This window comes from Ruditapes philippinarum, unplaced genomic scaffold (genome assembly GCF_026571515.1).
Source record: "Ruditapes philippinarum isolate M1 unplaced genomic scaffold, ASM2657151v2 ctg2639_1_1_1_1, whole genome shotgun sequence".
NCBI lineage: Eukaryota > Metazoa > Mollusca > Bivalvia > Venerida > Veneridae > Ruditapes > Ruditapes philippinarum.
In genome coordinates this window covers 44,703-60,725 of record NW_026866523.1, presented here as the reverse complement: position 1 = coordinate 60,725, position 16,023 = coordinate 44,703, and the positions used below count along the sequence as shown (strand labels likewise).

Here is a 16,023-nt window from a genome sequence, read left to right as displayed (position 1 = left end):
GTTTTGTCGTGACGCGGCTCATTTATCTTTTGACCACTTAAATGGGAAACTTAATCTTGTCCCCTCTGTCAAAAAAAAAAAAAAATCTATAGATCAGTGTACCACAGCCTTCATGAGGTTTTAAGGCCATTTATGCTATAAAATTTCCTTTAGAATCACCTTCACACAAATGATCTATTTATGTTTTAACTATTTAGTGTTGTATTTATGCGGTTGCTTAGAATTTTTTCTCATTATGCAATCCTGAACTCATGACATTCATCCATTATGACAAGTGTTAATTGCTACTTTCGTTTAACCTTAAATGACCATCTTTTATGCATATTTCTTAAGTCAATTAAAAAAAAGCATTTATACAACTACATAATTTTTAATTTCTTTTTTTTAGTTACATGTGAACCTTACAACAAAAGTGATCCTAATATCAACACCTATTAATGAGCCAGCTCACAAAATTGCTACTGAAGATAGCAGATGGCACAGAGATCTGTGTAATTGTGACAGCTGGTAAGTATTGTAATTACTGTAACAAACAGATTATTGTTAATGAAATATTGCCAGTAGTTTGTTGCTAGCAGCGTGGAAAAAATGAAGACAGCATCATTAAACAAGCAGATGGTTGCCGAAGTTACATGTAAAAACAAAGACTAAAATAACAACCTTTGAGGAGTACCTGCCTCAACTGTCCACCATGACTTATGATCAAATCAAAAATGATTTGAGCCGTGTCATGACAAAACCAACATGTTGGGTTTGCGACCAGCATGGATCAAGACCAGCCTGCGCCTCCGCGCAGTCTGATCAGGATCTATGTTGTTCGCTATCAGTTTCTCTACTTGTAATGGGGTTTGTAAGCGAACAGCATGGATCCTGATCAGACTGCGCGGATGCGCAGGCTGGTCTGGATCCATGCTGGTCGCAAACCCATTATGTTGGTTTTGTCGTGACACGGCTCATTTACTACTGAGGAGTAAAGCAGTTTAAATCATAGATAGATCTGTTGTCAAAAATAATCCTTTTCAACATGGCAAAGTAACACTGATATAACAAACTTATTTGAAAAATGTTAACAAAATCAGTGCAAGAATTGAAAGGTTATCATACACAAATCAGATATGTGATGAAATAAGGGAAAATTTATTTTGCTAATTTATTTTTATTTAAATAGAAAACCTCACATTCTATTGTTATAATTTTAATGAACTCTTAGTTTTCTTCTGTTAAGTTTTAAGTTACATGACCATCCATTTATATTATCCTATTTAATTTAGGACTTAACCCATTACTGCACTCAGGTGACAATATGTGTTATATTGAAACACACATGAAAGCTTCGATTAAAGCCAAACAGTGTCAAGCATTTAGAGAATTACATGTACAAAGAATAAGAAAAAGAATAGTAGGAGATAAGTGAAAAACAGCAGCTGATGGAACGGATCGGAACAAAAATTCTATGTTAAAACTTAATTAGACAAAGTAATATATATTGAAAAAAGGACCACACTAGCTAGAAAAAGCAGTGTCGAAAAAAAGAAAACACTCTAAAACCATTAGCTCGAAAGAGCAACAAATAGCACATATTAGAACAGAAATGTAGACAGAATCAAGCATTCAAAGTGAAAGAAAAAGCACGGCTAATATCTGCTAGAAAAAGCAATGAGCAGCAAAAGCTGGAAATTTGTATTACAACAAAATTATCCAAGGAAAAAACTACACAATGTAAGTCATTTAGACAAAAAGAAAATGTTTAAAAAAGAAGTGAACAAAAACATGAATTATTTATCAATGTGAATTGTCAACTTTTGATTTTGTATTTCACAGAGTTCAGTTTCAACAAATTCAGACTCAACAACTGATAATGAGCCAGTAATTAGCTAGTGAGGGATGGGAAAAGGACTAGGGCAGAAGAAGTTCAACTTCAACAAGTTCTCGAGGCAAGGGTGGTGCTCGTGGAAGGGGAAAAGCAACAGGGAAGAGGAGGCAGACAGGAACCTTTCATTAAGGCTGTGATGAAGTAAGCAGGCTTTAAGGACGAGACAGAAGTGGTTCAACAAGTGCTTGAGGCAAAGGTAGTGCATGTCGTTTGAGCGGAGGAAGAGGTAGCAGACAGGAACCTTTCATTAAGGCTGTGATGAAGTTAAACACGAAGAGTATATGATTTATTGTATCCGTGTGAAATGTCAATTTATAACTTTGTATTTCACAGAAATCAGTTTCAACAAATTCAGACTCAACAACTGATTATGAGCCAGTAATTTACCAGAGAGGGAGGGGAAAGGACGAGGCAGAGGTAAATCAACGAGTGCTCGAGACAAAGGTAGTGCATGTTGAAGGAGCAGAGCACGAGCAAAGAGGAAGCAGACAGGAACCTTACATTTAGGCAGTGATGAAGTTAAACACCTGAGGGATGGGAAAAGAATGAGGGCAGAAGAAGTTCAACTTCAACAAGTGCTCGAGGCAAGGGTGGTGCTCGTGGAAGGGGAAGAGCACGAGGGAAAGCTGATGTAAGTTTGCCTTTACCACATTGACCTTCAATCTGAATCAGTAAAAATTTAAAGACAATATTGTAAACTGTTAACTGAAAATAAAGCACAACATGCTTCTATATGGCATAACTGACATACATAATATAGTAAAAAAAGGTTTTCAATTGTAAATTTTTTAAAAATCAAGACAACAATATGAAGTGTAATTTAAGCCAAATAAAGACAAAAAGCAATTATATCAACCTTGTTGACAGACTGTCAAGAGGAAGAGAAAGATATTGAAGGCAGTGGCTGAAAAGATGCCATCTTTAGTTATTGATGTAACAGATCAGTTACAGATAGAAGAGAGTCCTTCCTCAACAGGACCAGAGGAGCCTAACTGATCAGCCACATTGGTGTGTTTGTGGAAGATGCCGGGAAATGCCTACTGATTCATCCCGTGTTTGCTGTGGCATGAGACCTGAGCTCTGCCACAGTATAATGCCTGTAAATGCTTCAATATATTTATCTTATAACACTTGAGATGCTATATCAAATTGGAGTGTAACTTACATTTTGTATTTTCTACCTGAAAATGCTTTAAAAGTGATACCAGTAAATATAAAGTTAGAACCCCACTCTAGAATACAGGTAAAGTTTCTATGAAACAAAGTGAAAATAAACAAAAATTCATTGTTAGTACCTTGCTGGCTATTTAAAAGTGTGTGATTTTAAATTTCAGGAAATGGATTTGACTATAACAGATCCATGTGTGTTACAGTTGTAACAACTATACAGAAATGATGTGTTTGCATGCCTTGCTGCATTAGAGGAAGATGTAAATGCTAGCATGAGACATGCTACCTATCGGCAGTATGTTCTTTTACACTGTGGAAAGTTAGGACAAGGAGAATGGAGGCCAGTACCATCATGTGTCACATGGGTCATTAGAGACAGATATCCTGATCCAAACAATTATTACAATGAGTATGTTCCCCTCATGGTAACTTAACATAGATCTGACATTAGCAGCACCCCTTAAATGGTCAAAGCAAAAAATGTTAAAAGAAAAAATTAGTGTTTAACTTGTTACTTTCAAAACTGATGCTTTATTTATTATAATAAATATAGCTGCTGAATTATACCTTTACAAGTTTGTGAATAATACATGTAATTATGTTGACAGTCCAAATAATTATCTGCTTATAATAATTATTTCTTATCAATTTACAACATTTATATGAGCACAAGTAAATATTTCATTTCATTTTTTCCTGAGGGCAAGGCTATATTGACCCCAGGTATATTAGAAATTGTTTGTTGATCACTTGATAGGCAAATTAATTATTTTTTATTTCAGTTATGGTACACTGAGCAGCTGCTAATTATCATTATGTCTACATTGGGAACATTCTCCGATTTGGCGGGCATAACAGAACAGAACATAGTACATGGTCCTCTGCCAAAAGTTACTGACATTACTAATGGACTTGCGTTAGAGCTAAAAGCCTTCTGCGATAAACATGAATACAAGCCTGCTCAATTTGCTAATATTCTTGCTGAAATTAATCCGCAATTTTTAGAAGCAACAGTGGCTTCAATTGTAAACAAATTAAACTATTTAAAAAATCAGAAAAGTAAACTACTCCATAAGAAGATAGTGAAAGGAGTTAAAAATGAGACTGAATTGCTGAAAAACAAAATAACTTAATGACAAAAAAATTACATGCTAAATGTGCTCTCTTGAAAAAAATAGGATGAATCAATTGGACATTATTCTGTGAAAAATGTCAATAAAAGAGATGAAACAGCTAGAAAAAATTTGCACCTTCTCAGAGACACATAAAGAACAAATATCAAACTGGAAAAAACAAATTTTGCTTTAAAGCAGACAATAGAAAATTACAAGAAATCAGACCAAGAGCTGAAAGACAGACTCGGAATGCTTGAAAAAGAAAACCAGAACATCAAAGAAAGTATGAACAAAATTGAAATGCAAATGCAAACAGAAAAAGAAAAAAAAAGTGGTTTTACAGAAAGCTAATAGTTACATGAGAGGTGAGATCAGTGAAGTCAGAGAAAAGATGAAGTCTTTGAATAGTTTGATTGACCATGATGAGTGTAATAGCAATTTAGTTTAATTGAAACTAGCTGTTGTACAGAAGGATGAAGAGTAAGCGGACAGAGACCTATTAATTCAAGATCTACAAGAAACACTATCTGTGTTGAAAAATGAGACAATTGAAACTAAAAATGAGAAAGGGATTTTCAACGAAAGTGTACGTCACAGAAACTTGCTGGATTGGAAGTAGCTGTAGAGAAAATGTCTCCAGTTATTCAGTGTGTCATGAAACATCTTTGTGGGATAGACTTATGCAAAGACCAGCTTCCTAACCCTGCTACTGCTCAAGCCATTGTGGATGCAGGACATTATATCACAAAGACATTTATAGCTGATAAACTTGAGCAATGTGAAAATTGGGGATTAAACCGTGATGGAACTTCTCGTAGAAAACAAAAAATACTAGATACTTCAGTGACACTTGATACAGGTGATATTGTAAGCCTTGGTTTTACCCGAGTTGCTCAAGAGACGGCCAAGACAATACAAGCTGTAACTGAAGATCATTTAACTGAACTCTCTAAGATGAATGGAAATTCCGCTTACCTGTCCGAAACTTTAAACAAATTATCTTTCACAATGAGTGACAGAGCATCAAATGAAAAATTGGCTGACAAACTTCTGGATGAGTGGAGAGATGCGATGTTGAAGGACTATGAAGGGGAAAAAACTGAAGTGCTCCATTATCATTGCATGGCTCATGTGTTACTTGGTTTACAAAATAATGTTACACCGGAGATAAAAGACTATGAACAAAAACTTAAAAATGAAAGAGGTCCTTTAGGTCGTGACACACCTTCTGTATTTAATACATGGAGTAAGAAAGAAACTGTTGTGGGACGAGTTGTAAGAACAACATCAGATACATTTGGTCCAGCAGGTGACCATATTGGACTTCGTTACCGTTGGGAGGCTTACCGTGTAAGAACTTATTTCTGCGGGCTTAATATTCTGCGATTTTTGTTAAAATAAGGGGTTTTAAATTTCTGCGTATCTTATTTCTGCGGTGTCATTGATGCATTTTATTTGTGCGTTTTAACTGAGATATTTGCACAAATTTAACCGATAAAAACATACAACAGTTATTACATTACTTCGACGACTGATAATGTGTTACGTTGTAATCAATATGTATCGGTATATACACTTTGAAAAAACAACATGCAATGGCAAATTTTAACGCTGTTAAATTTTCATAAATATAATGTGTGAAAAACAACAATGGAAAAATCGTACGTCAACACAATATATTGTACAAATACATAAAAGGTATGTTTATAGCAGATTTTAATGAATATAACAAACAAGGGTCATTTTTGCATCAACTGTCAAACTATCACAGTTTTTAAAAAAAAAAAACTTTTCACAAACAAAACCATCAAGATTGGGGTGAGCGAAAATCATACCAACATGATAACTATTTAGTTCAACAAAAAGAACATGCAAAGAAAGTTTTTTCTAATATTTTGTGTATGGCGGATACAAAAAGAAAAAAATCCTAAATCTACAAAAGCCGATAACGACACATATACATATACTATCCCGATAGTTGAAATATTTCGACATATACAAAAGGAATTCAGGTTTAATTTTCTGCGGTTTTTAAATCTGTGGTGTCGTTATCAACCGCAGAAATAGCAGAAATAAAGTTCCCGCAGAAAAAGTACTTATACGGTATTGTGCACAGAAAGGGTTAAAGTCCATTATTGGTAATTACCGAGACAATAGGTTTAATGCACTATTTCAGACGGCTGCAGAGGTTTATCTGCATAGAGATGACTTTCTCCAGGTATTGAGACAAACCTCAAGCTAACAGCAGTTAAAAGTGATTTAGAGTCTGTAGAGATTTGTGCACTCTTGCAGTCTTTAGGACTGTTTTATGTCAAAGTTACTGGACCATACTGGAACCTTGTTACATGTGGTAAGCTGACATACCTTGGATTGGACAAACATGTGGGTGAAATTGAAGAATTTTTGACCAAGTGTGTAAGTTCACCAGAAACATTGTTTATAAGTGCTCATCACTGGTCTACATCCGATCCCTTAGAAATAGCACAAGTGCCCCACCATGCCCGTCTTGTTGAAGTTTTATTTGACATTAATGATGAATCACGTGACTTGATATTAAGTCGTGCTTTGCTTAAGTGTATTAGAAAGCAGCTTGTAGACTTTTTACATGGTGGTAAATTTTACCAACCATCAGCAGACCCAAAGCCCACCAACTTTGCTCCACTAACAAACCTTGGCTGTGAACACCATTTTGGTGACCTCGATTCATCCCAGAGGAGACGCCCCAATGCTTCTTACCACTACCACATGTCAGTACAATTGCTTAAAAGAAACAGGAAACATGTAATGGAATGGATTGAAAAAATGGACAGCAAACAAAAAGAACAATTGATGGCAAGTGCACGAAAGGAAGGTGTTAAATTGCGAGAAAGCACAAGGAAAGTGAACAGAAGGTTTTAAATGACATCCATGAAAACATGATGGAGGAGAAAACATCTAAGGGAAAGAAGAGGAAGACGAAATCATGCGAGCCTAATAATTCAAAACAAAGAAGAAAAGAAGTTAGTGTTGACTGTTTTCCAGAAATCAAAGTAATGACTGTAAATCAATATGTCGCAGTTGCATACCAAGATAACTGGTATCCTGGTTGCATAGAAAAATTGATTAATGAAAATGAAGTACTCATTAATTTCATGCTCCCCTGTAAACAGAAAGGGTATGATCAATGGCCATTAAGGCAAGATAAACTTTTCATTATCAAACAAAACTTTATGCCCGACTGTATAAGTTCTGGGCGACAGTGGTTAATTCGTGAACATCACCAAATTGAAACAATTTACAGTAAGTTTCATGCCACTTTTTTCTGTTAAATTTAAAGAAAAAATATTAACATTGAATGAAACTGATTTACAACAACATAAAACAGTTAGCACTTCATGACAGTTGTGACAATTTGAAGAGAATACTATGACTGTTTACCAATTTATGTGAATAAAATTACTAAAGAATATACCTGTCATTACTAGAACTTTAGAGTGGTACAAACTTTAGAATAATCATTCACTGACAGTGATTATATGTATTTATTGAAGATTCACTGTGATATATACTTATTTAAAAGATAGATATACTTGATTTGAAAATGAAATGAATGCTTGTGTATGATTTGAACTTGTTATCGGTGAAAATAAAATTGAAAAAAAAATGTTAATTTTTCATTATGAATTTCATGAATATTTCTATCAGTTTGAGTTAATAGTGTTTTTCACACATTAAAACAGAGTACAGAAATGGAATCTACACCAAAATTCTATAAGATGCCAAGTTTGATTACACTATCTTAATAAATAAACAAGGGTGCCATAGTCACAAAATACGCCCGTTTACGAAAGCTTTAGATGGAGATGGGGGCATAATGGATAAGTGTTATCTAGCAAGCAAGTATTTTTTCTTGGCACTCACAGTGTTGTTAAATGAACCTTAAAACAAATCAGTAGGGAAGATATGCACAGGATGTGTGACCTTGACCTTGGTCGCAGGGACCTGAATTTTATGCACGGCACTCAGCCTCACAATGATGAACATTTGTGCCAAATTATATTGAAATCCCTCTATGCATGTAGAAGTTTTGCTCCAGACAAGCGTTTTTCTATGAGCTCTAACGGTGACCTTCACCTTTGACCTAGAGACTTGGTTCATGTGCAGGGCACTACGTCTCATGGTGGTGAACAATTCTATAAAGTAACATTAAAATTCCTCCATGCATGTAGAAAATATGCTCCGGACAACATCTGGATATTTAATCATCTCCAGTGACCTTGACCTTGCAAATATTAATCTAAATTAAATGTGTCACACCTGTAGTCATGATAGTTACCATTTGTGCTACAATCCATCAATAAATGATGACTAAATGGTCCCTATACACATCTTCAAATTTTTTATCTGAACTTTGACCTCTATGTGTAACCTTGACTTTGGTCACAGGATCTGAATTTTGCGTGCGACACTCAGCCTTACAATGGTGAACATTTGTGCCAAGTTATATTGAAATCCCCCTATGAATGTAGAAGTTTGCTCCGGACAAGCGTTTTTCAATGAGCTCTAAGTGTGACCTTGACCTTTGACCTGGAGACCTGGATCATGCATGGAGCAATACATATCATTGTGGTGAACATTTCCATAAAGTATTATAAAAATTCTTCCATACATGTAGGAGATATGCTCCAGACAAAATCTGGATATTTCACCATCTTTAGTGACCTTGACCTTGCATATATTGACCATAATTACATGTGTCACAGCCATAGTCATGATAATGACCATTTGTGTTACAATCCCTCAATAAATGATGATTAAATCGTCCCTATACACATCTTCATATTTTTATCTAAACTTTGACCTCTGTGTGTGACCTTGACCTTGGCTGCAGGGACCTGAATTTTGTGCACTACACTCCGCCTCACAATGGTGAACATTTGTGCCAAGTTATATTGAAATCCCTCTATGCATGTAGAAGTTTTGCTCCAGACAAGCGTTTTTTTATGAGCTCTAACTGTGACCTTCACCTTTGACCTAGAGACTTGGTTCATGTGCAGGGCACTACGTCTCATGGTGGTGAACAATTCTATAAAGTAACATTAAAATTCCTCCATGCATGTAGAAAATATGCTCCGGACAACATCTGGATATTTAATCATCTCCAGTGACCTTGACCTTGCAAATATTAATCTAAATTAAATGTGTCACACCTGTAGTCATGATAGTTACCATTTGTGCTACAATCCATCAATAAATGATGACTAAATGGTCCCTATACACATCTTCAAATTTTTTATCTGAACTTTGACCTCTATGTGTAACCTTGACTTTGGTCACAGGGATCTGAATTTTGCGTGCGACACTCAGCCTTACAATGGTGAACATTTGTGCCAAGTTATATTGAAATCCCCCTATGAATGTAGAAGTTTGCTCCGGACAAGCGTTTTTCAATGAGCTCTAAGTGTGACCTTGACCTTTGACCTGGAGACCTGGATCATGCATGGAGCAATACATATCATGGTGGTGAACATTTCCATAAAGTATTATAAAAATTCTTCCATACATGTAGGAGATATGCTCCAGACAAAATCTGGATATTTCACCATCTTTAGTGACCTTGACCTTGCATATATTGACCATAATTACATGTGTCACAGCCATAGTCATGATAATGACCATTTGTGTTACAATCCCTCAATAAATGATGATTAAATCGTCCCTATACACATCTTCATATTTTTATCTAAACTTTGACCTCTGTGTGTGACCTTGACCTTGGCTGCAGGGACCTGAATTTTGTGCACTACACTCCGCCTCACAATGGTGAACATTTGTGCCAAGTTATATTGAAATCCCTCTATGCATGTAGAAGTTTTGCTCCAGACAAGCGTTTTTCTATGAGCTCTAACTGTGACCTTCACCTTTGACCTAGAGACTTGGTTCATGTGCAGGGCACTACGTCTCATGGTGGTGAACAATTCTATAAAGTAACATTAAAATTCCTCCATGCATGTAGAAAAATATGCTCCGGACAACATCTGGATATTTAATCATCTCCAGTGACCTTGACCTTGCAAATATTAATCTAAATTAAATGTGTCACACCTGTAGTCATGATAGTTACCATTTGTGCTACAATCCATCAATAAATGATGACTAAATGGTCCCTATACACATCTTCAAATTTTTTATCTGAACTTTGACCTCTATGTGTAACCTTGACTTTGGTCACAGGGATCTGAATTTTGCGTGCGACACTCAGCCTTACAATGGTGAACATTTGTGCCAAGTTATATTGAAATCCCCCTATGAATGTAGAAGTTTGCTCCGGACAAGCGTTTTTCAATGAGCTCTAAGTGTGACCTTGACCTTTGACCTGGAGACCTGGATCATGCATGGAGCAATACATATCATGGTGGTGAACATTTCCATAAAGTATTATAAAAATTCTTCCATACATGTAGGAGATATGCTCCAGACAAAATCTGGATATTTCACCATCTTTAGTGACCTTGACCTTGCATATATTGACCATAAGTACATGTGTCACAGCCATAGTCATGATAATGACCATTTGTGTTACAATCCCTCAATAAATGATGATTAAATCGTCCCTATACACATCTTCATATTTTTATCTAAACTTTGACCTCTGTGTGTGACCTTGACCTTGGCTGCAGGGACCTGAATTTTGTGCACTACACTCCGCCTCACAATGGTGAACATTTGTGCCAAGTTATATTGAAATCCCTCATTGCATGTGGAAGTTTTGCTCCGGACAAGTGTTTTTCAATGAGCTCTAAGTGTGACCTTGACCTTTGACCTAGAGACCTAGTTCATGTGCCTGACATGGCTTCTCATAATGGTGAACATTTCTATGAAATTTCATTAAAATCCCTCCATGCGTGTAGGAGATATGCTCCGGACAAAATCTGGATATTTCATCATCTTTAGTGACCTTGACCTTGTATATATTGACCTAAATTATATGTATCACAGCCATAGTCTTGATAATGACCATTTGTGTTACAATCCCTCAATAAATGATGACTAAATGGCCCATATACACATCTTCATATTTTTATCTGAACTTTGACCTCTATGTGTGACCTTGACCTTGGCCGCAAGGACCTGAATCTTGCGCGCGACACTCCGCCTCACAATGGTGAACATTTGTGCCAAGTAATATTGAAATCCCTCTATACATGTGGAAGTTTTGCTCCGGACAAGCATTTTTCAATGAGCTCTAAGTGTGACCTTGACCTTCGACCTAGAGACCTGGTTCATGTGCGCAACACTGCTCCTCATAGTCACAAGTGGTGAACATTTCTATGAAGTTTCATTAAAATCCCTCCATACATGTAGGAGATATGCTCCGGACAAAATTGGACGCCGCCCGCCCAACCGCCAGGGGCGTTCCCATAATACGTCCCTTTTTTCAAACGGGCGTATAAAAAGTTATGAAATTTTTAATAAAAATTTCACTTGCTCGGGTCCGCGAACTCGAATCATTTTCCTATATAATATATCGGTACAATGTTCCAGAAAATCACGACATTTCACAAACTTCAAACTTTCATAACTTTTTTATTTTTAAAGATATTTCCAAAATTTAAAATGTTCTAAGTTAGTCTGTTTTAATAAAACACACTTAAACAAGATTGCATTTGAGAAAAATGCTATGCCACCGCAATAATACAACACTAAATAGTAGTGTAGGAACAGATTTTTTTTGTTTCTTTACAATTTTGAAGATTGTCATAAAGCATAGATCCCTGACCTATCTTACTCTTATTATCAGATAAGTGGTTAAATTAAATGTTAACTCAATAAAAGATCAGAGTAGGAATATATCAATGCACTCGAGTCTAGTGAATTTGGTGGTGAAGGTCATATTTCACACAGCCTAAATTTCATGACTACATCAAAAGGACAACACAGTAAGACACTTTGTCAAAATCTAGGTCAGCTGAAATCAAAGTTCACTTTACATCTTAATCTGTGCACAGGGCCAAGACAATACAAGCTGTAACTGAAGATCATTTAACTGAACTCTCTAAGATGAATGGAAATTCCGCTTACCTGTCCGAAACTTTAAACAAATTATCTTTCACAATGAGTGACAGAGCATCAAATGAAAAATTGGCTGACAAACTTCTGGATGAGTGGAGAGATGCGATGTTGAAGGACTATGAAGGGGAAAAAACTGAAGTGCTCCATTATCATTGCATGGCTCATGTGTTACTTGGTTTACAAAATAATGTTACACCGGAGATAAAAGACTATGAACAAAAACTTAAAAATGAAAGAGGTCCTTTAGGTCGTGACACACCTTCTGTATTTAATACATGGAGTAAGAAAGAAAACTGTTGTGGGACGAGTTGTAAGAACAACATCAGATACATTTGGTCCAGCAGGTGACCATATTGGACTTCGTTACCGTTGGGAGGCTTACCGTGTAAGAACTTATTTCTGCGGGCTTAATATTCTGCGATTTTTGTTAAAATAAGGGGTTTTAAATTTCTGCGTATCTTATTTCTGCGGTGTCATTGATGCATTTTATTTGTGCGTTTTAACTGAGATATTTGCCACAAATTTAACCGATAAAAACATACAACAGTTATTACATTACTTCGACGACTGATAATGTGTTACGTTGTAATCAATATGTATCGGTATATACACTTTGAAAAAAACAACATGCAATGGCAAATTTTAACGCTGTTAAATTTTCATAAATATAATGTGTGAAAAAACAACAATGGAAAAATCGTACGTCAACACAATATATTGTACAAATACATAAAAGGTATGTTTATAGCAGATTTTAATGAATATAACAAACAAGGGTCATTTTTGCATCAACTGTCAAACTATCACAGTTTTTAAAAAAAAAAAAACTTTTCACAAACAAAACCATCAAGATTGGGGTGAGCGAAAATCATACCAACATGATAACTATTTAGTTCAACAAAAAGAACATGCAAAGAAAGTTTTTTCTAATATTTTGTGTATGGCGGATACAAAAAGAAAAAAATCCTAAATCTACAAAAGCCGATAACGACACATATACATATACTATCCCGATAGTTGAAATATTTCGACATATACAAAAGGAATTCAGGTTTAATTTTCTGCGGTTTTTAAATCTGTTGGTGTCGTTATCAACCGCAGAAATAGCAGAAATAAAGTTCCCGCAGAAAAAGTACTTATACGGTATTGTGCACAGAAAGGGTTAAAGTCCATTATTGGTAATTACCGAGACAATAGGTTTAATGCACTATTTCAGACGGCTGCAGATATATATAATATATCGGTACAATGTTCCAGAAAATCACGACATTTCACAAACTTCAAACTTTCATAACTTTTTTATTTTTAAAGATATTTCCAAAATTTAAAATGTTCTAAGTTAGTCTGTTTTAATAAAACACACTTAAACAAGATTGCATTTGAGAAAAATGCTATGCCACCGCAATAATACAACACTAAATAGTAGTGTAGGAACAGATTTTTTTTGTTTCTTTACAATTTTGAAGATTGTCATAAAGCATAGATCCCTGACCTATCTTACTCTTATTATCAGATAAGTGGTTAAATTAAATGTTAACTCAATAAAAGATCAGAGTAGGAATATATCAATGCACTCGAGTCTAGTGAATTTGGTGGTGAAGGTCATATTTCACACAGCCTAAATTTCATGACTACATCAAAAGGACAACACAGTAAGACACTTTGTCAAAATCTAGGTCAGCTGAAATCAAAGTTCACTTTACATCTTAATCTGTGCACAGGGTTCAAATTTCATAGCTGTACATCAAAGGACAAGAAAGTAGGTCACATCAACAAAATCTAGGTCACCTGATATCAAAGTTCAGTTTTACAACTAAAACTGTGCACATGGTCAAAATTTCATTGCTGTACATCAAAGGACAAGAAAGTAGGTCACTGTCAACTTGGGCAAGGCAAAATTTTGGACCCAAGGGTTTAATTCAAAACAATCTTGATACAGGTCCACCAAATAACATTTCAAGTCAAATATCTAAGCTGTAGCTTTCTCCCATTCAGAAAACATTTGTTTTATTTTCTGTTTTTACTATGTGTACATAATGAGAATCACTGCCCCCGGGCAGGGTCAATTTTGACACCAGGGAAAAAATTTGAACAACTTTAGTAGAGGACCTATAGATGATATTATATAGCAAACATCAAAGCTCTATCCCTTGTTCCTTCAGACAAAAATATTTTTTATTTTTTCACTATGTGTACATAGTGAAAATCAATGACCCCAGGGGTGGGCCAATTTTGACCCCAGGGCTATAATTTGTACAATCTTGCTAGAGGTTCACTACATATGATGTTTCATGCAAAATTATCTTAACTCTAGTCTTTGTAAATTTAAAGAAGATGATTTTTTAAGTTTTTACTTTATACATATAAGGAAAACCTAATTTTGACACTAGATTTTGACACTATAGAGGCAAAGTTTGAACAACTTTGGTAGAGTTCCTATAGATGATATCACTTAACAAATATTAAGCTCTAATCCTTGTACCTTCAGACAATTAAGATTTTTTGACTATATATATATATTTAAAATCAATGACCCCTGGGGCGAGGGCAATTTGACACTGGGCAGGGCTATAATTCAACAACAATCTTGCTAGAAGTTCACTTCACAATGTTTCATGCAAATATCTAACCTCTAGCATTTTGTCAATTGCTAGAAGAAATTTTTTAAAAGTTTTTACTATAAGTTTTTACTATATACATAAAAGGAAAACAATGACCCCCCAGGCGGGCCGAATTTGACCCCAGGGCTATAATTTGAACAATCTTGGTAAGGGTCTACCAGACAAATGCCTTATGCAAAATATCTAAGCTCTAGGCCTTTTGGTCTTTACAATTAAGAAGGTTATTTTAAGTTGTTACTATATTTACATATAGTGAAAATCAATGACACTCGGGGCGGGGCCGATTTTGACCCCAGGGCTATAATTTGAACAATCTTGGTAAGGGTCTACCAGACAATGCCTTATGCAAAATATCTAAGCTCTAGGCCTTTTGGGTCTTTACAGAAGGTATTTTAAGTTTTTACTATATGTACATATAGTGAAAGTCAATGACCCCCGGGGCAGGGCAATTTTGACCCTAGGGCTATAATTTGAACAATCTTGGTAGAGGTCTACCAGACAATGCCTTATGCAAAATATCTAAGCTCTAGGCCTTTTGGTCTTTACAAGAAGGTATTTTAAGTTTTTACTATATGTACATATAGTGAAAATCAATGACCCCGCGGGGCGGGGCTGATTTTGACCCCAGGGCTATAATTTGAACAATCTTGGTAGAGGTCTACCAGACAATGCCTTATGCAAAATATCTAAGCTCTAGACCTTTTCAGTCTTTACAAGAAGGTATTTTAAGTTTTTACTATATGTACATATAGTGAAAATCAATGACCCCGGGGCGGGCCGATTTTGACCCCAGGGCTATAATTTGAACAATCTTGGTAGAGGTCTACCAGACAATGCCTTATGCAAAATATCTAAGCTCTGGGCCTTTTGGGTCTTTACAAGAAGATTTTTTAAATTTATTCTTTTAATTCCTTTTGGTTGCCATGGCAACCAGATTTCTGCATGGAATTGAAATTCTTTGAACAAACTTTGGAACCCCTTCACCCAAGGATCAATCCTGCCAAGTTTGGTTGAAATTGGACTAGTGGTTTTTCACAAGAAGATTTTTTAAGTTCACTATATAATCTATATAACACACACACACACAAACAAACAAACACACACACACACACACGCACACACACACAGGTGAATCGCTATATGCCACCGCATCGCAGATGCTGCGGTGGCATAAAAACATTGTAAAAAAGTT

The 16,023-nt window shown here is 35.6% G+C and overlaps 2 protein-coding genes across 2 annotated transcripts; both read left to right on the top strand.

Annotated features, from left to right (window-relative positions):
* The first annotated feature begins 3,368 nt into the window (after positions 1–3,368).
* Positions 3,369–6,225, top strand: LOC132732770 (uncharacterized). The gene is made up of 2 exons (XM_060719271.1): positions 3,369–5,508; positions 6,220–6,225. Exons 1-2 carry the CDS (start codon positions 4,789–4,791, stop codon positions 6,223–6,225), a joined length of 726 nt encoding a protein of 241 aa, XP_060575254.1. The 5' UTR covers positions 3,369–4,788.
* A 144-nt stretch (positions 6,226–6,369) lies between these two features.
* Positions 6,370–8,065, top strand: LOC132732765 (uncharacterized; the record flags this gene model as incomplete). The annotated part of the gene is made up of 1 exon (XM_060719264.1): positions 6,370–8,065. A coding segment is annotated over one exon (687 nt), but the record flags the coding sequence as incomplete, so codon positions are not given.
* Between the last annotated feature and the right edge of the window lie 7,958 nt (positions 8,066–16,023).